This window comes from Muntiacus reevesi, chromosome 1 (assembly GCF_963930625.1).
Source record: "Muntiacus reevesi chromosome 1, mMunRee1.1, whole genome shotgun sequence".
Lineage (NCBI taxonomy): Eukaryota > Metazoa > Chordata > Mammalia > Artiodactyla > Cervidae > Muntiacus > Muntiacus reevesi.
Window position 1 is genome coordinate 14,391,389 of NC_089249.1, and position 26,615 is coordinate 14,418,003.

At 40.4% G+C, this 26,615-nt stretch overlaps 1 protein-coding gene across 7 annotated transcripts in view; it reads right to left on the reverse strand.

Moving 5' to 3' along the window:
• SLC41A2 (solute carrier family 41 member 2) overlaps positions 1–26,615 on the reverse strand; it is a 128,811-nt gene that overhangs the window by 94,110 nt on the left and 8,086 nt on the right. For 4 of the 7 annotated variants that reach the window (XM_065938408.1, XM_065938381.1, XM_065938389.1 and 1 more), the window contains exons 2-3: positions 17,148–17,216; positions 5,638–6,362 (exon numbers count right to left, since the gene is read on the reverse strand). In XM_065938408.1, the coding sequence (XP_065794480.1) occupies positions 5,638–6,192 (555 nt within the window). In that variant the 5' untranslated portion in view covers positions 6,193–6,362; positions 17,148–17,216. Of the gene's footprint in view, positions 1–5,637; positions 6,363–17,147; positions 17,217–25,819; positions 25,839–26,615 lie in introns of those variants that run through there. The other 3 variants (XM_065938412.1, XM_065938411.1, XM_065938399.1) reach the window with 2 other exon arrangements.

The window sequence follows — 26,615 nt, forward strand, 5'->3', positions numbered from 1 at the left end:
AAAGATGACCTAAACAAATGGAGGACTATTATTCCACAAACATGGAACAACAGAGCCAGTTCGCCCCCTAATTATCTCTGACTCGCAACTGCAACAACCTTTTTTGAAAACTGACATGTTTTTACACTAAAAACATACATGGAAATGCAAAGGGAAAGAATAACCAAAGCACTCTCCTGGAAGCCTAAGGAGAGAAAATTCTCTACTAGATAGCAAGACTTACAGAGTAATGATGACAGTCTGGCTTTCAGGACAAGAGACATAAATACACATAAGGAACAGAATTGAGAGCCCAGAAACGGGCACTCACAAACGGGCACTTGACTTACAACACATATTTTAGTTATACAATAGTGAGGACACATATGGAAATCCATGTGGAAAAGAAAAAATAGAACCCCTACCTCACACTCTATACAGAATGGATTCCAGGGAGGGAAAGATCAAAGTGTAAGAGACAAAACAATGACACTTCGAGGAAGTATTATAGAAGAATATCTTAATTCACAGGGTGTAGATAGATTTCTTAAACAGCAGACAAAAAGCACAGACCATAGAAAAGTAGAGAAAAGAGGACTGTATAAAAATTAAGAACTTCTGCTCATCAAAACATACCACTGAGAGTAAAAAAGCAAGCCTCGGGGTGGGGGGTGGGGTGGGCCGGCGGTTGGTGCGGAATATGTGTATTACCTATAACTAAAGGGCTTGGGGCTTCCCTGGTGGCTAGATGGTAAAGAATCTGCCTGCAATGTAGGAGACCCGGGTTTGATCCCCGGGTTGGTAAGATCCTCTGGAGAAGGCGATGGCTACCCACTCCACTATTCTTGCCTGGGGAATCCCCAAGGACAGAGGAGCCTGGTGAACCACAGTTCACGGAGTAACAAAGAGTCAGACATGACTGAGCGACTAACACTTCCACTTTTCACTTTCACTAAAGGGCTTACATCTATAATATAAAAATAACTCCTATAAATCAATAATAAAAAGAAAGACAAACAACTATATACGAAAATGGGCAAAGAAACTTCACCAATGATACACAAATGATCAGCAAACATCATCATAGGAAAATCCCACTTAAAACCTCAACATACCACCCCACATATGCCAGAATTTCTAAAATTAAAATGACCGCTAGGGCATCCCTGATGGCTCACTGGCAAAGAATCCACCTGACAATGAAGGAGACGTGGGTTCAATCCCTGATCTGGGAAGATGCCACATGCCGCGGAGCAACAAATCCTGTGCATCACAACTACCGAGCCTGTGCTCTGGAGCCCGCTGAGCCACGCTGCTGAGCCCACGTGCTGCGGCCACTGAAGCCTGCGCGCCCTAGAGCCCGTGCAAGAGAAGCCACTGCAGTGAGAAGCCCGCACACCACAACCAGAGAGCAGCCCCTACTCACCTACCCACCGCAACTAGAGCAAAAGCCAGCCCAGCAACAAAGACCAAGAACAGCCAAAAATAAATAAGTACATTAAAATCACTTTGGACTTCCCTTGTACCTCAGTTGGTAAAGAATCTGCCTGCAATGCAGGAGACTCGGGTTCAATTCCTGGGTCGGGAAGATCCCCTGGAGAAGGCAATGGCAACCCACTCCAGTATTCTTGCCTGGAGAATCTCATGGACAGAGGAGCCTGGCAGGCTACAGTCCATGGCATTACAAGAGTCGGACACAACTTAGACACTACACCACAAGATCATTTTTAAAAAGACTGCTGGAAAAAAAAAAAAGACTGCTGATACCTTGTATAAATAATAATGTAGGACAGCGGAACTGCTCATATACGGCTACATTTGTCTGTAAATTGGTACAACCACTTTGGAAAGCCATTTGACAAATACTACATTTAAATACCTGCATATTCTAAGACCTAGAGATTCCATTTCTACCTATATACCCAAGAGAAATGCATGCAGAGGTACACCAAGAGCCTGGAAACACAATTCAGCCCGAAGTCCATCAACAGTAGAATGCACTGAGGAAAACAGTAGGATGGATAAATTGTGATGTATTTGTACACTGGATTACAACACAGCAATAAAAATACATGACCAACAGTTTTCTAAAACTTACATAATGTTGACCCAAAAAAAACCCAAACATAAAGGTATACTCCATACTTCCACTGCATAAATTTTAAAAAAGAATTAAGCAAACCCAAGCAATGGTGTTTAATAATACACACTTTTAAAGACAAAAAAGTACTGAGAAATATCAGGTTATTGATTATCTTTGGTGATGGGGAAGACAGAAAAGCTTTTGTAAGGGAGTACCGAGCAAGACTAATGAAATACAGGTAAGACTCTATTTGTTGACCCAAGTGACCGTCATACAGTTATTTGTGTCATGAAAGTTCACTGAGCTGTATATTTCTGCTTCTTACACTCTATATATTTTAAATGTCACAATCTAATAAGTTTTGAAAACCTCATCAAATTAAATCTTTCAAAACATTTACATTATACCTTCACGCTTTTTAACAGCAAAGATTAACACTATGAAGTTCTTAGGGCTAGCAGCGTTAAACGTTCATAAAATCATAAAAGCAAGGGCTTCCATGGTGGCTCAGTGGTGAAGAGTCCGCCTGCCCATGAGGAGACACGGGTCTGATTTCTGATCCGGGAAGACCCCACAGGCTGTGACGCAACAAAGCCTGGGCACAGCTAATGAGCACGCGCTCTGGACAACCCGGGACCCGAAACTACTGAAGCCCATGCACCCTGGAGTCCATGCTCTGCAACGGGAGAAGCTCCTGCAGGGAGAAGCCAGGGCACTGCAGCCAGAGAGCAGCCCCGGCTCTTGGCAACCACAGCGAAGCCCGCACGCAGCAGTGAAGACGCAGCACGAGTCACAAACACACAAACCAGGAAAAAATTTATAAATCACAAATGCAACTTTTCCCAATTACACACAAGCTCTTCTCTTCTCTCAAATATCAAGAAATCGGAGAGCATACACCAGAGGAAGGGACATAGTAAGTTACATAACTGTTCTACCTAACAATCTATACACACTAACATATTTTTCCTACAGATGTTATCATGCTATATACAGCTAACTGTTGAGTGTTTCTTCTGAATAATTATCACCAAAAAGTCAGAAAAAAAGTCAACCCAAAACATTACATTCATTTTAGCAGTTATGATGCTATGGTAATAATTTAAAACAATCATATTTCAAGTGGACAGATAGGTTTGGTTCCCCCTTTAGTATTATAGTCTATTCAAAAATTCAATATACTTAACAGTTCTTTTCATATCTTTTTTCCACATGATGGTATAAAAATTATGTTTCTATTTAGATAAAATGTACATTTTCCATTTAGATAAAAATCTTATGTGTTTAAAAGTGTCTTAGAGTCATAAATGACCTGAGATTTCCTTTATGGGCACAAAATGGAAGAGAAAGGCACATTCCGATAATGTATCTAACACTTTCCTAGAGATAATCTTTTTCTGAGGAATGAAAATTGATAGGAACAGAATGCTACCTTTTTACAATGTACTATGTTAGAAAGGTAATTATATAACAGGTAATTTTGTAACTTTATATAATACTACATTAAGAACTCCTACAAGCAAATAAATAATGTACACATTTTTAAATGGATAAAAGAAAGAACAAGATAACAGAGGAGTAGGTGGACCTGGAGTACATCTCTCTCCACGGATACATCAGGAATACACCTTCAGCCACATAAGTTCATGCAGAACACCAGTTGAGGGCAGACAGGAGTAGCTGACCAGCGGAAAAGAATATATAGAAGCACGCAAAACTTAGTAGGACGAAGGAACTGGGGGGGAAACAGGAGTGTTAGTAGGACTGGACCTGCCCTCAGCGGTGGCGGAACTGAAGCAGGAGTCCGATTCCCATATCGGGGCAATTGTCTGAGTCAGAGGAGAAACATTTAAGGCTGTGAAACAGCTGATCTGTGGCGGCCTAAATGGAATGAGAATCAGACAGTCCTTGCCGCAGCCATACACACCCCGGACAGGGATGCAGATCCCCTGGAAGGCTCAGCGGCTGGGAGCTGGAGTTTAGGGATTGTGGAGCAATTCCAGGGCCAGGGCTGCTGCTGACTGTGGAGAGACGGATCGAGGGGATGTGAGGGAGGAGACTGCGGTGGGAAATGCCTGTGGAAGGCATGGAAGCCAGGCAGCCATGGAAGCAAGGCGATACTGCTGAGGCCTGCGTAGGAGATGGAGCCATCCCCATAGCCTCTCTCTCCCCACATGCCAGCATCCGCGGCTGAACAATAGAGAGATGTATGGGAAGAGTAACATGGAAACTTACATCACCATATGTAAAATAGATAGCCAACTGGGAATTTGCTGTCTGGCTCAGGAAACTCAAACAGGGGCTCTGTATCAACCTAGAGGGGTGGGATGGGGAGGGAGATGGGAGGGAGGGTCAAAAGGGAGGGGACATGTGTATACCTGTGACTGATTCATGCTGAGGTTTAACAGAAAACAGCAAAGCTCTGCAAAGCAATTATCCTTCAATAAAATATAAATTAAAAAGAAAAAAATACACCTTAAAAAATGGATAAGATACAAAAGAGTAATTCATACAAGAAGCATTCACGGAAAAGGTAAGAATGGCCAATAAACATATGAAAAGAGGCTAAAACATTAATAGTAATTAATGCTAATTCAAACAGGATAACATTTTCCTATCAACTGGCAAAAATGAAAGAGATCAAGAACATCAAATGTTGATAAGGGTATGGAAAAATAAAAGTATTTATAGATTTCTGGAAGGACTACAAGTTGGTACAAAATTTTTGAAAGGCAATTTGACAATACCTATGAAATTTTAAACACACACACCTTCTCTAATACCCAACAATCCCATTTTTAAAATCTATCCTATGAAAAAATTAGTATGAGTCTATAAAGATAAATTTGTAAGGATATTTGTTATAGTACCAGCATAGGAGAATGAATAAGTAAATTTTGGTATATATATACATATAATGAAAATATCAAGCACTCTTTTTAAAATGCTAAATATCCTTTTTACTAATTTAGAAACATGTCCAAGATATATTAATAAGCAGTGAAAATAAACTGAGAAAAATACATACGGAATTTAATTTTTATTTAAAAAAAAAAACCCTCTGCACATATGCTTGTATATAAGCACAGAAAAGTCGTCTGCAAGTATATACTGCAAACTCTTAACAATGGTAACCTCCAGAGGGTAAGAGAGTTTTAATTTGGAGATGAGGAGCAGGACTTTTTATCATTGACTTAATACTCTGCATTGTTTGAGTTCATTTTAATGAACATACATTATTTTTCATTTTTAAAACAGGGATGTATTTAAATATAATATATTTAAATATAATATATTGAGTTATTCACTTAGCTGATTTACCCTATTTGGGATTACTTTATATTTAATATTTTATGAAGAATTACTTTATGGTCAGAATCAGACAATTCTCTTAGAATTTCTAAAGGAAGACAAACAAAAGACACCTAGAAAGAGCAGATTCTCCACCAGAGCCTGCATCAGTTCATTTTAACTAAGGGATAAATTAAAACTAAATATAATGTCTGAGGTTAGTAGCTGACACAATGCACTTTAAACAACAAAGCCAGTGAAATCAAACAAAGATGAAAACCCACCTGCACTACATCCAAAACCATGCCAGCTGAGACTGTCCCAAAGCCAGCTAACAAAAACGGCACAAGGATCTGCAGTGCCATGACACCACTGGACTCCTTTGGTAACTTCTGGCTTGTCTCCACAATGACATCTTCATCACCATCACTAGATCCATCGTCATCTTGCAGCATGGCTGTAGTTTCTGAAGCCTCCCTTCCATCACAGTAATTGTAGTTGGCATAGTCATCATACTTTTGGCTACAGCTTGACGCCGTGTGCCCACTGTTGCCATGAAAAGACTGCTCCGAGAAACTGTGATATTCCATGTGCTGTTCGGATCTATTACTGAAAGTCTGCGCTGCAGGTGATAACCCATCTTGCCAAATGCTATTTCCTTTTTTGTGCCTGTCTTCCTGGTTTTTCTGGTATATTACTGGAACCATACTCAACAGTAAGTTTAAAAACTTATCAGACTGAATTGTATTTAAACTTAAAGTCCAGTCCACAAAACCTCCTCCACTGCTTCGACCACCACTTGATTTATTAATAATAGATCTTCCTTTACTATTAGTCATATTGTCATTGCAAAAGACCCTGTTTGCCTTAGATCTCAAGCTTCGTGAACCAGAGCAGATGAATCAGAACCACACGAACGCTGGTGTAATTTAAGATGTTGACTTCATTGTGCAGAAAACAGCACTTCCACTAATAGCAGATGTTTAGAAGTTCCACAGAGGGACTGGATCTGGAAAAATAAAATAATTTTTTAAAAGTCAGAATAACTATCTTGATAACTCATAGTTAAAGGTATAAAATACACATGTTCTTAAATGAACCCTGAGGTACTGACATCATACTCTGTGGGCTTAACACATAACTGGTTTGTGCCATGCAACTGCTTAGGATCTTTCCAACCCAGGGATCGAAACCACAAGGGAAGCCCAAGAATACTGAAGGGGGTAGCCTATCCCTTCTCCAGCGAATCTTCCCAACCCAGGAATCGAACTAGGGTCTCCTGCATTGCAGGTGGATTCTTTACCAACTGAACTATCAGGGAAGCCCTTCAAATGTCTTCAATGTCTCTGCAATTCTACAAAAGACAAATTTATTAAAGTAATGGCTTTCATTACTTATACTGAAGTCTCAGAATTAAATTGCTACCACCATTTCCATATGTCAGCACAACAAAGGTAAAATATATGACATTACATTTTAAATATATTAAATAATATCTGTTACTTTATCTCCAACTTAACATAGTATACATTTTGTTATTAAAATACGAAGAAACAATGATAATGTCTGCCATGAAATTACTTGATAAATATCTTAAATAGTATACATGGTATTTATTTCACATGTAAAACTAGGTTGATGTCATATTTGTAGTTCTAACAAAAAAAAATCATTATAGTTGATTTAGGGATATAATAGTGTTACCTAAGAAATAAATAAAATGAAAAGGAATTACAAAGAATCATTTAATCCTATTTTGCAAGCCAACCAAAAGCAAGTTTTTAATGTCCTTCTCAAAGTTAGCTCTGACCTTCAATCTCAGAGTAGGTTTCTGATTGGCTAGTCAGTGATGAGATTCTCTCTCTAAAGATCTTAAACTAGAGACACCACAGTGTAAGCTTTCCATCCTAAAGTCCTGAATATTCACTGGAAGGACTGATGCTGAAGCTGAAACTCCAATACTTTGGCCACTGATTCAAAGAACTGACTCATTGGAAAAGACCCTGATGCTGAGAAAGACTGAAGGCAGGAGGAGAAGGGGATGATAGAGGATGAGATGGTTGGACGGCATCAGCGACTCGATGGACATGAGTTTGAGCAAGCTCCGGAAGTTGGTGATGGACAGGGAGGCCTGGCATGCTGCAGTCCATGGGATCACAAAGAGTCGGATGCTGTTGAACAACTGAACTAAAGTGTAAGCTAGTTTGAGAGTGACAGACACTGAAGTTGTGAGATCATATATCACCTGCCCAGGTAGAGAGTCTGACTCTTTGGATAGCTGCAACCAAGGTTCAGAGGTTTTCAAAGTTATTAGAGTGGGCCTAAGGCTGCAGGTGTTTCTCAGGAACACCCAGCCCTATCTTACACCTCCAAGAGCATTCAAGATCAACTAATTAGTCCTGATTTGATAAGGGACAGAGAGCCCCACTGCCTAACTGGACTGTTCATCCACCAAACTAGACTAAGAACTGTTGCTGCTACACTACTGCTTTTGATAAAAAACATTCTATTCTTCAATATTTGTTTTCAGCTTCTTAGAGTGCCAATCTCCTCTCCTTGGATAGGAAGATCAATGGCAACAAGTGGCAAAGGGAAAAATAAAAGGGGCTGTGTCAGGGGAAAGTGGATGCTAGGGCCTGGTTCATCTGCTTCATCATTCACTCACTTGCTTTCTCTTGTGATTATAGACAGGTCTGGGAATTCCTACGGGGGGAAAGTCTCAACATGTAGATTCTAGGACTCCAGACCTACTGGCTCAGAATCCGTTTGAGGCATAGAAATCTCTTTTTTTATTCTTTACACTCCCCAAGTGATTACAGTACAGACATTCTGTGGACTTGCAGAGAATCCAATGAGAAATGAAGTACTAGATGCCATTTTTGCCTCTGGCAGGTGGATCAGTATACAAACTCAGTGTTTAAAGAGAATCAAATGAACAGAAACAATGTCCAGAATGAAACAAGAAGAAGCCAAGCAATCCAGAGAGGAGGACAGAATGGCTCCTTGAGGACCTTCCACGTAAGAAGAGCCTCAGCTGTATGTCTGAAACTTGGGAGATTGCCAGCAGCCTTACATGAGTCAGATTGCGTGGGTTTCTGTTCCTTAAACCAATTTGCCTCCTTTTAAATAGTGAGCACTTCACTGCCCCAAAGAGATCTCTAATCAAACAAAAAACAGAACAAACTTTTAAGACAGTCTATTCCACTAAAGGGCCAGTGATGGACATAGGCAATTTCTTCTTCCTCTTGAAGCAGAATTATAAAGTAATCAAACTGGAAATGCAGAGAAATGTAGATGATAGTATGTATATTACCACTCAGTCAGCATTCACCTCAAAATGCATGGTCAGGAAACTTGAGCAACTAACCCTAAATAGAAAAATGGAGGGAAGACAAAAGGGAGAGTGGGGGAAGGAATTTTCCAGAAAGTTATCTCTCTTAGAATACCTGCAGGGCATGGCTAAGCAGTCTACACTGAGTTGGCCAGTGGGATCCAGATGCTTCCAGCTCACACACTTTTGCCCCTGGTATTTTTTCTCAAGGGAAGCTATGAAGAAGGTGAGATGGAGGCACAGATATTCAGCCGGGTCCAGTGGGCAGAGACCAGACAGAACTCTGGGGTAACTTTAAAACAATGCCTCCTGGAGAAAGGAAGCCACAGGTGTGGAGCCTCGTGCTGGATTTCAACCCCACCCCTCCCTCAGCCAAGCTCTGTCATGCACTGCAGAACCTGCACGGCTTTACACAACACACCGGCAAGCTGAGTGAAGCAGAAACCACGCTTAAAGGGCATAAAAAACACATGCTTTTGTTGTTTCCTCAGCATCTTCTCCCAACTTTTCAGCTTACAGTAGCTCCATTTCCCATGTGAAATCACACTTGCCTCACCTATGAGGCGCTGGTATGCCCAGTAATCAAACTTCCCTGCCCTCCAGACCACATACTGACAACCGCCTGGGGCAGGCCTGAGTCCTACCCTGGAATTTCACATTCCTGTCGCCTTACGATTCCCTGAATGGCTGACGGATGCCAACAAAAGAGGCACTACTCCTTCTTCAAGGATTTTACCTTGTGGTGGAGAGGAAAAACAATCAGGTGAGCAAACAAGTAAAGGAGATAATTTGTGATAAAGGCAATGAAGGAAACAGTTGATAGAGCAAAGAGTGAATGACTTACAGAGCTACTTCAGAGGGGGAGGCCTCTGGAAGAGTGTTTTCTCAGGACCTCCCTGGTGGCCCAGGGACTAAATTCTGCACTCTCAATGCAGGGGCCAGGGTTCAATCCCTCGTCAGGGAACTAGATCCCACATGCTGCAAAGATCCTGCATGACAAAACTAAGACCCAGTGCAGCCAAATGAATAAATTAATTCCTTTAAAAAAGAGTGTTTTCTCACTTCCCTTTTGAATGAGATAATTCTGAGGTTTGTCACTATATTTTCATCCTCCAAAAGCTCCCTCCATCACCACCACCACCATTTACACTTGGAGGAAAGCTCATCCATCCACAGAAACGGAGAATCATAGCTAGGAGATGTTGAGAGGGTTCTGATATCACTACACGATTAGGACATCTCATTTATTTAAAGCCCATTCCATCCCGGTTCTTCCCAGTTTTATGGGCCAATAAATCTCCATTGCTTAAACTAGGCTAAATGGTGCTTCTGTCGTAACATCTGTTTGTAAAATAGTGCAGTTTGGAAGTACTAAGAATTACCTTGCTACAAGTGCATGCCATAGACCACATACCACAATCTTGCACTGAGAAAAATGTGCTAATTTTTATTTATCCTTCATTTTACCCAGCTAATGAGTGATTGGTTAGTCTAATGCTTGCAGACTGACAAGGTCTATAAAGGTCTATTATCTCCCTTAAAGACTTCTTGAATTTTCTTCCTTTAAAGAAGTCACTTAGAAACTCGTTGAATAATGACTACAATCAAATTACTTTGCAGTTGATTTAAAATGGGTAACGTACACATACGGCACTAAATAAAAAATCAGTTGGATTGCTCTATATTGCTCTTCATCCATAAATGAGTGAAAATTACTGAAAAATTTAAAAATAAGTAAATAGAATTGGGCAAAGTTTCCCTAGTTTTACGTGCTGTAAATGAAAGAATATCAGTGAAGATATTTACGGGTCACAGGTTCAATCCCTGGGTTGGGGAGATCCCCTGGAGAAGGAAATGGCAACCCACTCCAGGATTCTTGCCCAGAAAACCCTCTGAACAAAGGAGCCCGTGGGCCTGCAGCCCCCCAGCCCCCCATCACTCTCTGTGATGGAATCACAGAGCCGGACACGACTGAGCGCTGAGCACAGGACGCAGCGGCATCAGCATCGCCTGGATGGTGATGAGAAGCGCAGGCTCTCAGCTCCCAAGCAGAACCCAGCCTGCTGGATCACAACCAGTGCTCACAGTATCAATACCATCTCCATGTGCTTTGCCTCCCTGTAGTTCAGTCAGTAAAGAATCTGCTGACAATTTGGAAGACCAAGGTTCAATTCCTGGGTTGGGAAGATCCCCTGGAGAAGGGCATGGCAACCCACTGACTCCACTAATCTTGCCTGGAGAATTCCATGGACAGAGGAGCCTGGCAGGCTACAGTCTATGGGTTCTCAAAGAGTAGGACACGACTGGATGACTAAAACATATACCATGTGCTTTATGTAAACATGGACATTTAAGAAGCACCTCCCTGAACATCCAAAAGAATTTGTATTTATATACATTAGACTAAAAATTAGATGATGTCAGACTTTCAGCAAGTCCTGAGTCCTTTGTGAGCAAAGACTTGAGTACTGGTAACACATACACCACCACTAGTGGGAGTTGAAACTGTACAACCACTTTGGAAAACAATGTGGTCTGATTTACTGAAGAAATTGAAGATGCATACATACATGCCACATTCCAACAATTCCACACCAAAGTCCATACCCTGAAGCAACTCTTGCTTTGTACCCAGAAGACACATAAAAGAATATCCTTAGCAACATTTTCATATTAGCAAAAAAAGAAAAGAAAAAAATTAGAATTAACGCAATAAAAGATAAATTGTGGGATATTCACACAATGGAATCTATGAAGGAGAGGATCATGCTGCTGCTGCTGCTAAGTCGCTTCAGTCGTGTCCGACTCTGTGCGACCCCATAGACGGCAGCCCACCAGGCTCCCATCCCTGGGGTTCTCCAGGCAAGAACACTGGAGTGGGTTGCCATTTCCTTCTCCAATGCATGAAAGTGAAAAGTGAAAGTGAAGTCGCTCAGTCGTGTCCGACTCTTAGCAACCCCATGGAGCAGCCCACCAGGCTCCTCCGTCCATGGGATTTTCCAGGCAACAGTACTGGAGTGGGGTGCCATTGCCTTCTCCAGAGGGGATTATAAGCAAGCACAAATTTCAAGAGAATGGTTACATTTGTGGAAGTAGTACAAAAAGCACACAGAGAGCTCCAAAGCTAGCGGTTATATTTTTTAAGCTGGGGAGCAGATCCCCGAATGTTCTTTAGTTCAATTCAGTCACTCAGTTGTATCTGACTCTTTGTGACCCCATGAACTGCAGCACACCAGGCTTCCCTGTCCATCATCAACTCCCGAAGCTTGCTCAGACTCATGCCCATCAAGTCGCTGATGCTATCCAACCATCTCATCCTCTATCGACCCCTTCTCCTGCTTTCAATTTTTCCCAGCATCAGGGTCTTTTTCAATGAGTCAGTTTTTCGCATCAGGTGGGCAAAGTATTGGAAGTTCAGCTTCAGCATCAGTCCTTCCAATAAATATTCAGGACTGATTTCCTTTAGGATGAACTGGTTTGCTCTCCCTGACGTCCAAGGGACTCTCAAGAGTCTTCTCCAACACCACACTTCAAAAGCATCAATTCTTTGGTGCTCAGCTTTCTTTTTAGTACAACTCTCACATCCATACATGACTACTGGAAAAACCATAGCTTTGACGAGACAGACCTTTATTGGCAAGTAATGTCTCTACTTTTTAATATGCTATCTAGGTTGGTCATAGCTTTTCTTCTAAGGAGCAAGCGTCTTTTAATTTCATGGCTGCAGTCACCATCTGCAGTGATTTTGGAGCCCCCAAAAATAAAGTCTGTCACTGTTTCCACTGTTCCCCCATCTATTTGCCATGAGTGATGGGACCAGATGCCATGATCTTAGTTTTCTGAATGTTGAGCTTTAAGCCAACTTTTTCACTCTCCTCTTTAACTTTCATCAAGAGGCTCTCTTTAATTCCTCTTCACTTTCTGCCATAAGGGTGGTGTCATCTGCATATCTGAGGTTATTGATATTTCTCCCAGCAACCTTGATTCCAGCTTGTGCTTCACCCAGCCTGGCATTTCTCATGATGTACTCTGCATATAAGTTAAATAAGCAGGTGACAATATACAGCCGTGAGTCCTCCTTTCCCGATTTGGAACCAGTCTGTTGTTCCATTGTAGGTTCTAACTGTTGCTTCTTGACCTGCGTACAGATTTCTCAACTCTTTGAGAATTTTCCACAGTTTGTTGTGACTCACACAGTCAAAGGCTTTGGCGTAGTCAGTAAAGCAGAAGTAGATGTTTTTCTGGAACTCTCTTGCTTTTTTGATGATCAAAAAAGATGATCAAAAAGATGCTGGCAATTTCATCTCTGGTTCCTCTGCTTTTTCTAAATCCAGCTTGAACATCTTGAAGTTCATGGTTCATGTACCACTGAAACCTGGCTTTGAGAATTTTGAGCATTACTTTGCTAGCGGGTGAGATGGGTGCAATAGTGCAGTAGTTTGAGCATTCTGTGGCATTGCCCTTCTTAGGGATTGGAAAGAAAACTGACCTTTTCCAGTCCTGTGGCCACTGCTGAGTTTTCCAAATTTGCTGGCATATTAAGTGCAGCACTTTCACAGCATCATCTTTTAGGATTTGGAATAGCTCAACTGGAATTCCATCAGCTCCACTAGTTTTGTTCATAGTGATGCTTCCTAAGGCCCACTTGATTTCACATTCCAGGATGTCTGGCTCTAGGGGGGTGATCACACCATCATGGTTATCTGGGTCATGAAAATCTTTTTTGTATAGTTCTTTTGTGTATTCTTGCCACCTCTTCTTAATATCTTCTGCTTCTGTTAGGTCCATACCATTTTTGCCCTTTATCGAACCCATCTTTGCATGAAATGTTTCCTTGGTATCTCTAATTTTCTTGAAGGAGTCTCTAGTCTTTCCCATTCTGTTGTTTTCCTCTATTTCTTTGCATTGATCACTGAGGAAGGCTTTCTTGTCTCTCCTTGCTATTCTTTGGAACTCTGCATTCAAATGGAACATTTTCATTATTTGGCATGCCTGCTTCAGTCTGAATGATACTGTGACAGATTTTATTACTTCCCATTATTGCTTCCCTCCTGTAAGAGGACTGTCATCTCTGCCTGTTGCCAAATTACCTGCAGGGAGTATGTGAAGATTACACTGCCTCATCTCTACCGACATCAGGTCTGGGCAGACGACTCAGGAAGCAACAACATCTACAAACAGAAGCAGTTCAACTCTGCCTTCTTTTCCCTCCGATGTAGGAACGACATGTCCTAGGTTCAGACTGGGTCCTGGGACAAAGAAAACACCCAGAGCTACAGATACTGAAGCTCATCTGCAGCAACCTACGGGGAACATGTAGGAGGAGAGAAAGAAAGCTTTGCTGCTGAAAGCCACCAAGGGTTCGGGATTGTTTACTACCACAGCAAGATTTAATGAAAACTAAACTCAAAAGCAGGCATCTTAAAAAAGAATCTGACCCACATAGTCCCATCTATTTTAGTTTAATAGAGTCACTCTGATATACTGAGAATGTAAGGATTCCATCTATGGTTAAAGAGCTTTAAAACAGTGTTTTCCAAACATTTAGATCTCGTTAACCGCACTTCCCCCCCAATTTTATCAAGTTTAATAATGATTTTTCCTTTAAAATATAAGTGTACATTTTAATACCAAGCAAGTAGAAACGACAAACTCTTAGACTAAAAGCCTTTCCATTGAATACATTTAGATTTATTAAAAACTCACTCCTTGCTTCCTGTGGAAGCTCTGTCATGGGCCAACATTAATCAGGGAGTTGTTAGGGAACCACTGACTTAAAGGAAAACAAACTAATATCAGACAGTCTTGATGGACTCCACTGCAGTTACAAAAAAAAAAAATAATAATGTTAAAATTGCTTATTTTTAAAAGTTAAGAAAAAGAATTGTATGTGTGTTGATTTACTAAATCAGTATCCTGGAGAAAATCTGCCCATTGTGCTGGAGGAGGCAATCTGTTCCTTTGCAAAGGTTAAATAATACACTTGAAAAATTCATCAGAGCAGTTGAGTTAGCAGATTTATGTCATGCCTTATTACTAAGAAAGGCAATAAATGGAAGTCTAATCCTTTATCTTCCCGTTAGAACGACAAAAAGATGAAAGCATTTAGTCAAAAATCTCAAAACTTGTCACAGCACTGTCACACACATACAGTCACACACTAAATGACCTAGAAGTCAAGGCAGATTATGATTATTATGTATTCTTAGTTTTGCCACTCTCCAACTGTGCATTCTGCTTTTCACTTCCTCTGAATATATGTATTCTACATCTCTGTTTGTTAGAAGATGCAGATAGTCACCGAACAGGATGTATTATGCAGTCAGTTAAGTCAGATTTCAGAGAGGTCATGCCAGACAAAATGAGACCTTAGCTGATGTTGTACAAATTATTTTATTTTATAAAAAATTTTGGAACATTTTTTTCAATAATACTCAGTAAGTACTGACTTGTTTCACTGGATAGCAGGTTTGCAAAGAAGGATTATATCTATTTATAATAATTTGCTTTTTTTTTGCAGCATCCAAACAGCAGGCTGCCTTTATGGCTGATCCGTTTTCTTCCACCATTTCCATTTAAAGAGTAAAAACTATCTAAACGTTAATCCTCATTAATTTCAATGATGACTCTTTCCATTTAAGCAAAAACTATTTTTAAAAGTCTCAATAGTCTTTTCGATACCCAGTTTGGTCACCTGAATTCCTTAGCTTCTCCGCTTCTTATCCCCAAACTCTGTTTTCCTGAAGAATTGACCATCAAATCACTTTTCTCAGCACATATCCCGAACAGCTCTTAACCAATCCCCCCTCTGGTTTTCTCATGTTCACTCTGACGCCAGCTTTCTGCTGTCCCGCCATAAACTCACTGCCAAACCCTTCTTCCTGGAGAAACATCAGAACCCACAAGGCCACCCTAGTCCCACGCATGGTGATCACAGCCTTGACTACTAATCACACTGAAGAGCTCTAGTCCCCATTTGAGCTAGTCCAACAGCTACTACTAAAATCATATCTCATTAAAAAAAATTTCTTTTTTTTTTTGGCAGCACTAGCAGCACGCAGGATCTTGTTTCTGGACTAGGGATCGAACCCAGGCCCCCTGCATTAGGGGTGTGGAATCTTAACCACTGGACTGCCAGGAAAGGCCCATCATTTCTCATTTTAAACTCTTTGACTTTACTATGCTCATCCATAGGGCTCCCTACATGCTGATTTTGGGTTTCTAATTGTTTCAAACTAACTGTTTCTACTCAATTTCCTAAATCAGCTAAATTATCATCTCTTATTCTTTAAGCTTCCTCTATTCAACCAAATTTCTTTTATTCAGTTGTCCCTATACTTTCTACCAACTGCTCCTAATGTTCTGGAGCTTTGGCCTCATTCATAAGGTCACCATAAAAATTGACCACCTCAGAGAAATCTACCTAAATTAATGTAGAGTTCAGGGTACAGAGAGGAAAAAAACACAGTCAAAATTAAATGCCTAAAACCGTGAGCAATCTTCCTATCATGTACAGTTTTAAAAGAATTTTTTAAAAATAAAAGGTATCCATTTGGTCTCCCATTGCCAGTTCCTACAGGGCAAAGAGAACATCTTCTTTTTCTGATGATACTTGCTATATCGCTTGACCCTCAAAAGTTAAAAATCAATATGGCAATGAAAGAGATCTCCAGAACTCCAAAGGTACCAATATTACTGCTGCTTGGTAGACATATATATAATTCATAGTATCCAGTTGGTTTTTCTAGTAGTCATGTATGGATGTGAGAGTTGGACAATAAAAGAAGGCTGAGCACCAAAGAATTGATGTTTTCAAATTGTGGTGTTGGAGAAAATTCTTGAGATTCCCTTGGACAGCAAAGAGATCAAACCAGTCAGTCCTAAAGGAAATCAACCCTGATATTCACTGGAAGGACTGATGCTGAAGCTGAAGCGTCAATACTTTGGCCACCTGATGCAAAGAACTGACTCACTGGAAAAGACCCAGATGCTGGGAAAAACTGAAGGCAACAGGAGAAGGGGATGACAGAGGATGAAATGGTTGCATGGCATCACTGACTCAATGGACAGAGTTTGAGCAAACTCTGGGAGACAGTGAAGGACATTGAAGCCTGGCGTGCTCCAGGCCATGGGGCTGCAAAAAGTCAGGCACAACCTATAGAGGGAACCACACGACTAGGAAAAAAAAAAATGTATGGATCTTTTTTTTTGCTCATTTCCTGTAGTTTACCAAGGAAGAGAAACAACCCCAAGGCAATGATTCTAAACAACAAAGGTGCCTCCAGTCAGCAACTACCCCACAAACTCCATGTGGTATAAGTCTCAAACTGGTCCAAACAGCAGCAATCCACATTATCTTCGCTCACAATTTCTATCAATGTTCAGGGCATTTATAGTACTTCAAAATTGAAATATAAAACATGCTACCTCACAAATACTGTCCTCCCTGATGAAAAGGCTCACCTCTAAAGTAGAATGAAGTATCTCTCCCCAACTCCTTTTTTCGTTTTGGCTCAAATGCAGAGCTAGCTCCTAAAAAAAAAAAAAAAAAAAATTGAGTTTTTTTAAATTTAAACTGGAAACTGTCTACTTAAAGTGAATTCAAGCATTCACACAGGTTTCATTTATGTAATAGGTAGTGATGTCAAACTTTATTGATCTGGAGGTCCTGACAGTCTCTAACAAACACAAAAGCTTGAGAAATCATGGGAATGATTCAGCTCCTGCTATCCAAAAGCTAGCTGATTCCATAAAACAATCAGTCATTCTAAGGCTACCCACAAATAGAAAAAAGTAACAGTCAAAGTTTCTACAGGCCTAAAAGACAGCTGAACAGTTGTAAAGAATTTGAGTCCAGAGAAACAATCCGTGGGTAAAATAAATTCTCAATACATCTCAAATAATTTTTCAAAGGAAACCAGACCCAGACAACTGATTTTGTTTTCAGAATCACAACCATCAATCCCACTTTTAATAATAGTCACTTTTAAAAGAATGCTTTATTTGGAAGGATACATCAAAGACAAGCCAATGAATCAACTAAAACAAAATCCACATTTGAACCATTTCTGCTTATTGAGAAAATGTTGACAGAATAAATAGAGTGTTCATCCAAAGAACAAAGTGTATTGCATAAACAAAAGTCTATTCTACCAAGTGCCAACAGTTAGATTAAATTTCGCCCCTACCAAACCAACTGAAAAGTGAAAAACAAATCATTTTACTAGATATTTTGGTTAGATTAATAACAATACATAAATATTTTTATAATATGGTGACTGCAGCCATGAAATTAAAAGATACTTGCTCCTTGAAAGAAAAGCTATGACAAACCTAGACAGTGTTTTAAAAAGCAGAAACATCACTTTGCCAACAAATGTCCATATAGTCAAAGCTATGGTTTTTCCGTTAGTCATGTATTGACGTGAGAGGTGGACCATAAACAAGGCTGAGCACCAAAGAATTGATGCTTTCGAATTGTGGGGCTGGAAGACTCTTGAGAGTCCCTTGGATAGCAAGGAGATCAAACCAGTCAATCCTAAAGGAAATCAACCTTGAATATTCATTGGAAGAACTGATGCTGAAGCTGAAGCTCTAATTTGAAGAGCCAACTCAATGGAAAAGACCCAGATCCTGGAAAAGATTGAGGGGAGGACGAGAAGGAGGCAGCAGAGGATGAGATGGTTGAATGGCATCACTGATTCGATGGACAAGAGTTTGAGCAAACTCAGAGAGAGTGAAGGACATGGAAGCCTGGCATGCTGTGGTCCAGGGGGGTTCTCAAAGAGTTGGACTTAAGAACAACAATACAGGTAATAGACAAAAATCAGAACTATCAGTACTACTGTTTGAAATAATTCAGTTAATGGTCAAATAACAAAGGAGTTAAAGCACAGAAATCTTTTGAAGTTGAGAAACTGCTTTTAAGCAACAAAAAAAGTATATTTCTCCCACTTTAAAACATTTCTTACATGTATCTTATTAAAAAAAAACAACAAACTACCAATTAATGATGCTCTTTCAATTAACTTGCAATTGACATTCATTAATTTCCTGCAAGCTATGGCTAAGAACGGGCTTCCAAGGTAACTCAGTGATAAAGAATCCGCCTGCCAAAGCAGGCAATGCAGGTTCAGTCCCTGGGTAGGAAGATCAACTACAGTAGGAAATGACAACTCGCTCCAGCATTCTTGCTTGGAACATGCCATGGACAGAGGAGCTTGGTAGGCTACAGTTCATGGGGTCTCAAAGAGTCGGACATGACTGAGTATCTCAGCACACATTGCTAAGAACATCACCTTATCAATCACCCCTAGAGAGAATCATATAAAACTTTACTTAAAAATTACACTACAGAAAGCCTTGCTACTGCAAACTGGCATTTTTCTTTTTCTTTAATAAAGATTGAGCCACCCTTGAGACTTCCCGGGTGGTCTAGTGGTTAGGACTCCCAGCTCCCACTGCAGGGTGTCCAGCTTCAATCCTTGGTCTCCTGCTTGAAGAACTAGGATCCCACAAGCCACATGGCCAAAAAAACAAAGACTGAGCCACCCTTTTACTTTACTTCAGCAACAAGAAACTTACAGCCACATCTGAAACTCAAATTTATGATCAATTTATTCACCTTAATGTCACATTCTTAGTTTTATTTTCTCTTGTAGTGGCTTCATAACTTTTTTTAAAAAACCAGTACTTCTTGCAGTTGTTTTTATAAAGTAACTCAACACCTTTGTGTAAAAGGTAGTGTACATGAGAATAAAACATAAATAATACATTTCTTTACTGGTTTTCTCTGGCATTTATAAATCTGAAATACTTAAATATAGATACTAGTTAACATAATAGGATAAGATTAACTCCAGCATTTAAAATGAGGAGAAGTATACTTCCATATTTTAGCCTTAATACATCTTTATACTCTTCAAGAGAATTCAGTTTGAAAAATCTGAACACACTTCTGCAGACAACTTAAAAGATATACTTTATTCTTTGCATAATTAAACTGAAAGCTGCATATAAAATCTTTCAGAATTGTAAAGTACAGAAAAGATAATCATGTGTCAAAGCAAAAACCTTCTAAGAAGAGGTAAAGAGAAACATGATAGGCCAAGGGTAAGGTTAACGTTTTTCTTTCTTTGAAGACCAAGAGTGCCCCATCATTTTCAGGGTGATTCCATTCCCAGTATTTACTCAGAGCACTTCTATTCCTCTAGGGGCCCTGGCTCCTTCCCCCATGCCAGCGGTGAAGTCGCCCACTACATCCAGACGAGCAGGCCACACTAAATTACTCTGCCTTCCACTAGGCGGGGGAACAGGACAGCCCCCGCATCGAGCCAGGGTTTCTTCAGGTGGGGGTCTAGCATCACCTTCCCTCACCGGGACACCTTCACCATGGCATCACCCAGGGAGATGAAGCCAATCTTCCACGTTCCCAAACTGGACTTTCCCTCAATACTGCTCCCTGGACACGGCGCTCTGAAGTCCACTCAGGCACACAAACTCATGGCAAGAGACGCTAAGCAGAAAAGGTGACCTACAGGTACACAGGGTTACATTAGTCAACTATTTTGGCATCAATCACAAACAATGATCTAACTCTTTCAGTATGTCTACTCTCTGAAACCATGTCTCTACCCTTTGATCAGGGCTACATGCTTCCTTGTTCAAATACCACTTAAAAAAAAAAGAAAAAAAAGGAGCCCAAAGGCTTTAAGTCCAACTTGAAGTTCAAACTAAAACTATCCTCAGGTAGTTAACATAACCTGACTACCTTTCTTTCTCAGTTCATCTGAAATGGTGTTTCTGATGTCCACTGGCACAGTTCTTTTTTACTATTCTGTTTTTCACAGAATATGTGTTAAATTCCAAAAAAAAAAAAAAAAAAAAAAGCAAGGGGGGAGAAGAAGCCCAAAGGACAAACAAGAATTGTTTATTTTAGAAACCCACCATCCAGAGATAATCACTGATGATGTAATAGTATATATGATAACTTCGCTATATTTTTTCTTTTTATACATATATGTTTAAATCAAAAATACACTCATATTATACACACTGTTTGGCATCCTGCTTTTGCATTTTGTAAAATATCAAAAGACTTTCTTATCAGTATTCTACAAAGTTATTTTTAACACTACTTATAATTTCCTCTTTATAAAACTCCCAGGGGTTCTAAAATTTATTTTTCCTACTTTATCCCTCTCCACAGCTTCCCAACAGGAACACAACTAAAAGGCAGCAGTCTTCATTCATTAACACATCCTAAACAGCTTCCAGAAAACTAACATTCTGCTGTATTCATAGACGTGATTTCATTTATATTTTATATTGTTAGACGACCGTGAATACATTACTGCATCTACCCCACCAAGCTCCAAGGCAGGGCCAGGGCGCCACCAACTCCATGGTGTGTCTCTCCCATGATCCATCACATATAATTCAAAATGGACTTTCCCTCAATAATTCAAAATGATAATAACTCCAAACAAAGTAAGAGTCATAACAAGATGTGACTTTTCCTAGAAAGACCATCTCATTGTTTCTTTAAAGACTACAAAACGTTAACAGATGGCCAACAGGCAACAAGATATTAGAGAGGTGCAAATCAAAACCATGATGAAGTATCATTTCACACTGGTCAGAACGGCCACCATCAAAAAGTCTAAAAATAATAAATGCTGAAGAGGGTGTGCAGAAAAGCGAACCCTCCTATTTTGTTTTTTGTTGTGGGTTTTTTTTTTGCGTGAGAATGTAAATTGGTGCAGTCACTATGGAAAATAATATGGAGGTTCCTTAAAAAGAACTAAAAATAGAGTTACCATGTGATCTAACAATCTCACTCCTGGGCATAATATCCAGAAAATATGAAAATTCTAACTCACCTCAATGTTCATAGCAGTACTATTTATAATAGCCAAGACATGGAAGCAACCTAAACGTTCACTGACAGGTTAATGGATATTATTCAATGAGGAATGTAATAAAAAGAAAGAAATAATGCCATTTGCAGCAACTCAGATGGACCTAGAGATTATTATACAGAGTGAAGTAAGTCTGAGAAAAACAAACACACGATATCACTATATGTGGAATCTTAAAAGAATAATACAAATGAATCTATAAACAAAACAGAAACAGACTCACAATCACAGAAAACAAGCACATGGTACCGAAGGGGAAGGCAGGGAGGGGAAGTGATAAATTAGAAGTGTGACATTAACAGATACAAACCACCATACGTAAAACAGATAAGCCACAAGGACCTACTACTTAGCACAGGAAACTACATTCAATATCTTGTAATAACCTATAGTGGAAAATAATCTGAGAGATATATATACGTATAAAACTGAAAAAATTACAAAACATTATTTAAATGTTTTTGTGTCTTTTGGTGCCCCCTCACTAATGCTCAAACACATGCTTGGGTGTGTGCTGAGTCGCTCAGTCGTGTCCAGCTCTTTGCAACCCCATGGACTGTGGCCCGCCAGGCTCTTCTGTCCATGGGGATTCTCCAGGCAAGAATACCAGAGTGGGTTGCCATGTCCTTCTGCAGGGGATCTTCCTGACCCAGGAATCAAGCCCAGGTCTCCCGCGTTGCAGGCACTTTGTTCACTGTCTGAGTCACCAGGGAAGCAAGACTGTCTATTAAGCACTGCCCCCAGAGACTGAGGAAAGAATAGGCTTTTTTCCAAGGAACAATATGACTTTAAACTCAGATGATAAAATCTATGCATAATCAAAATCTCAGACTTGAGTACACAGATTTCAGCCTAACACGTTTTGAAAGGGAGAATATTAACTGCCTGTTCAAAGTTGTATTATTCATGTGGAATCACTGGCAAAGGCTTTATGCCATGTTTGAAACTGTACAAAGCTTCCTGAGACATTTGCCATGCTTTCATTAGATGAATAAAGTGATAACATGACCTGCATTGAGTGGTTTAATGGGGAAATATCAAGTGACTTATTCAGTAAATCTTCACACTTCAATTAAGAGAGATGATTTGCTTGCAAAAAATTACATGTGAAGAAGTGTCAGTGCACTAAGGATACTGACAGTAGTTAAGAGGTTGGCCTCCAAAGTCAAACCTTGGTTGTTGTTGTTTAGTCGGTAAGTGGTGTCTCTTTTTCGACCCCCTGGACTGTAGCCCACCAGGCTCCTCTGTCCATGGGATTTCCCAGGCAAGAATACTGAGGTGGGTTGCCATTTCTTCCTCCAGGGGATCTTCCCAGTCCAGGCAGGCATTGACCTGCGTGTCCTGCATTGCAGGAGGATTCTTTACCATTGAGCCACCAGGGAAACCCTGGTTTGGCTTAAATTCTGACTTTCACTAGTTATGGGACTTATGCCTCTATTCCTCAGTTTCTTCAAGGAAAAAATATCTCCTCCACAGCTTACTGTGAAGACTACGTAACTTACCACATGTAATATACTTACAACAGTGTATTGAGTCTTCAATAAATATTAGCGAGTTATCATCATCATTACTCATCATTATTACTCTATACTTTTATAAAGGACTCATAACCTAACTTTCTATCTCTTTATCCCCATAATAAGGAATATGCTAGTTACACTTTGCTATGTTAAACCCCTGCCTTATAATTTTCAGATCAACTCTTTTGTTCCAACTTTCTCTAAAAAGTCAACTGAAGTTTAATATTTACATTTTGTACCCTGTCCTCATCCTACTTTTCATTAAATTAAACTGCCAGCATGCTATAAAATATTATATATCTATAATGACTAGTATATACAGAGACCAAATGGTACATATTATAGATACTGAACCACCCAGGTCTTCAGGAAACCACTATCTCCTAAAAGAAAAAAAAGAAATGAAACCTGGAATAGGAAGTAGCTCTAATACTGTTGTTAAATTTAAATATCACATCTAATGTACTTTTTTTACTTCTAGAAAGATAACTAAGTAACATTTTTATAATTTACAAATAAAACAAACAACCTCAAACCATCACTGTAAGGTTTATTCTAGATTAGAGAACTAAATCTGCTCAACCAGAGCAAGAAATATTACAAAGACTCCATCATGAGTTTGCCTGGGGTTATTCTGAAACCCACAATCCAGAAATAACAGACAAGAATTTTCCGACTTTTCTTTTTCCAAGAGTACTAGAATGTTACCATAAAAATTCTTTGTTTGTTAAGTAAAAGATAGAGGAAAGTGGCGCATGAAATGAAGCAAGTAGGCCAGGCTTTGGACTCCGGTACTACCTATTAATTTTGCTTTCTTGATCATAGATGCAACAGTCTGCTTAAAATCCCAGGAGAATACACTGGCTAATAATGAGAAAGATTTATTTGTCCACTAAATGTTGGGCTTATTACCTTCTTATATTGTTTGGAATATGAATAGCTTATCAAAAAGTCACTCTTGAACTGAAGAAAAAAAACAAAAACACTTCTTCAAAGAACTAGAGAGTCAGGGACTTCCCTGGCAGTTCAGTGGTTAGAACTTCATGCTTCCAGTGCAAGGGGTGCAGGTTCAATCCCTGGTCCGGGAACTAAGATTCTGAAAGACGTATGGCATGGCCAGGGGAAAAAAAAAAAAAAAGAACTAGAGTCTTATCCATACATCCTACAAAATATTTAAAAACTTAAACCCAAAAGAAAGGAGAATAATCACTCATTCTTTAGAATAGGGGTCCCCAACCTCTGGGATCTAATACCTGATCATCTGAGTGGAGCTGATACAGTAATAATAGAAACAAAATGCACAATAAATGTAATGCACTTGAATCATCCCGAAACCTCCCCTACCCTCTCCCCGATCCGTGGAAAAATTGTCTTCCACAAAACCAGTCCCTGGTGCCAAAAAGGTTGGGGACCTTCTGCTAAGACAGCAAAACCACTGAGAGCAAAAAGGAGACTTCCTTTGGTAGGTACTTGTGTGATCTCTTCTGAAAACCTAGGAGACAGGCATGCTCATACACTACAGCTCAGGAAACTGAGTCTCAGAGAGGTTAAGCAATACGCCCAAGTTATAAAGTAAAATAAAGACACAGTAGGCCTCCCTGGTGGCGCAGTGCTAAAGACTCACCTGCCAATGCAGGAGAGGCGGGTTCAACCCCGGATCCGGAAGATTCCACATGCTGAGAAGCAATTAAGCCCATGGGCGGCAACCACCCAGCCTGTGCTCTGGAGCCCGCATGACGCAACTACTGAAACCTGCGCGTCGAGAGCCTATGCTCTGCAACAAGAGAGTATCCCCCACTCTCTGCAACTGGAGAAAGCCTGCACAGCAACGAAGCCCTGGCATAGCCAAAAATAAATAAATACATGCTGCTGCTACGTCACTTCAGTCGTGTCTGACTCTGTGCAACCCCACAGATGGCAGGCTCCCCCGTCCCTGGGATTCTCCAGGCAAGAACACTGGAGTGGGTTGCCATTTCCTTCTCCAATGCATGAAAGTGAAAAGTGAAAGTGAAGTCGCTCAGTCTGTCCGACTCTTAGTGACCCCATGGACTGCAGACTACAAGGCTCCTCCATCCATGGGATTTTCCAGGCAAGAGCACTGGAGTGGGTTGCCATTGCCTTCTCCAAATAAGCACATAAATATTTAAAAAATAAATAAAGACACAGGACTCAAATTCACAACTTTCGAACCAGCTAACGATAAAGAAGAAATGACAGGCATCCCCTGTATAGCAGTGGGAATGGTCGGAGATGAGGAATACAGAACCAAGGCCTCCTACTGCTCCCTCCCAAGTCCACTCACGCCCAGCACTGGATGGATTAAACTGAATTCAAGCTCTCTTTGAACACAATTGATGGCTCAGGAATGGAAATGGCTATTTCCCATGCCTCATTCCCTAATTCACAAGTACATTATCTTGTCTTACTCAATAAACGAGCAGTTACTGAAGACCCAGAAATGTAATCATACCATAAACTGACCATTTTATAAGTGCCACTGGAGAAGGAAATGGCAACCCACTCCAGTATTCTTGCCTGGAGAATTCCATGGACAGAGGAACCTGGTTTGCTACAGTCCATAGGGTCGCAAAGAGTCGGACACTTAAAAGTGCCATATAAGATAGTGTAAAAGAGACTCTTTATATCTCTAATATCTGCTCCTCAAATGCTCTTGCTTTACAGTAATTGCACTTACTTATATGAAGTTCAGTTGCCTTTTACTAGTCTGTGAGCTCTTGATACAAAATTCTGTATATTCCCCACTTGTTGTTTAGTTGCTAAGCCGTGTCTGATTCTTCGGCAACACCATGGACTGTGGCCCGCCAGGCTCTACTGTCCGTGGAAGTTTTCAGGCAAGAACACTGGAGTGGGTGGCCACTTCCTCCTCCAGGGGATCTTCCCCGACTCAGGGATAAACCTGCGTCACCTCCATCGGCAGGCAGATTCTTTACCACTGAGCCGTCATCGAAGCCCCATTCAGGATCACATAGGTGGCGTCCACTAAAAATGTTAAAAGGAGCAAAGAAACGATGATGAGTTGAACCTTAAATAACAAGGAAGACTCAGAGAGATGGGAAAAAAGAGGGGACAGTGCATTCTAAAAGGTGGCTGGTAACCAGGCAGACAACTCCTGGGGAACAAACAGGCAGGCCAGAGCAGAAGATCCACATCACCAAGCAGCAAAGACGGTAAACCGAAGTCGTGAATTCCTTTGCGGGGGGTTAGGATTTCCTTTTCTGAATCAGGCCGATTTGCTTTTAAACATTTATTTTAACGCAGGGGAATTCTGTGTTTAAATTAAACCTGCGTGAAACCCCACTATATTGATAGAAAACAGGTACTCTGAAGCCCCACTCAGTCCCCACCTTATCTGACTTGAGAAGACTCCAAAGGCCCTCCTTGAACCACAGTCTGAAAAAACCTGGGTTAGAAACATGTCTGGAAGCACAGATGCCAAAGGGATCAGAGCACTGACCTCTGGGTTGGCCTAG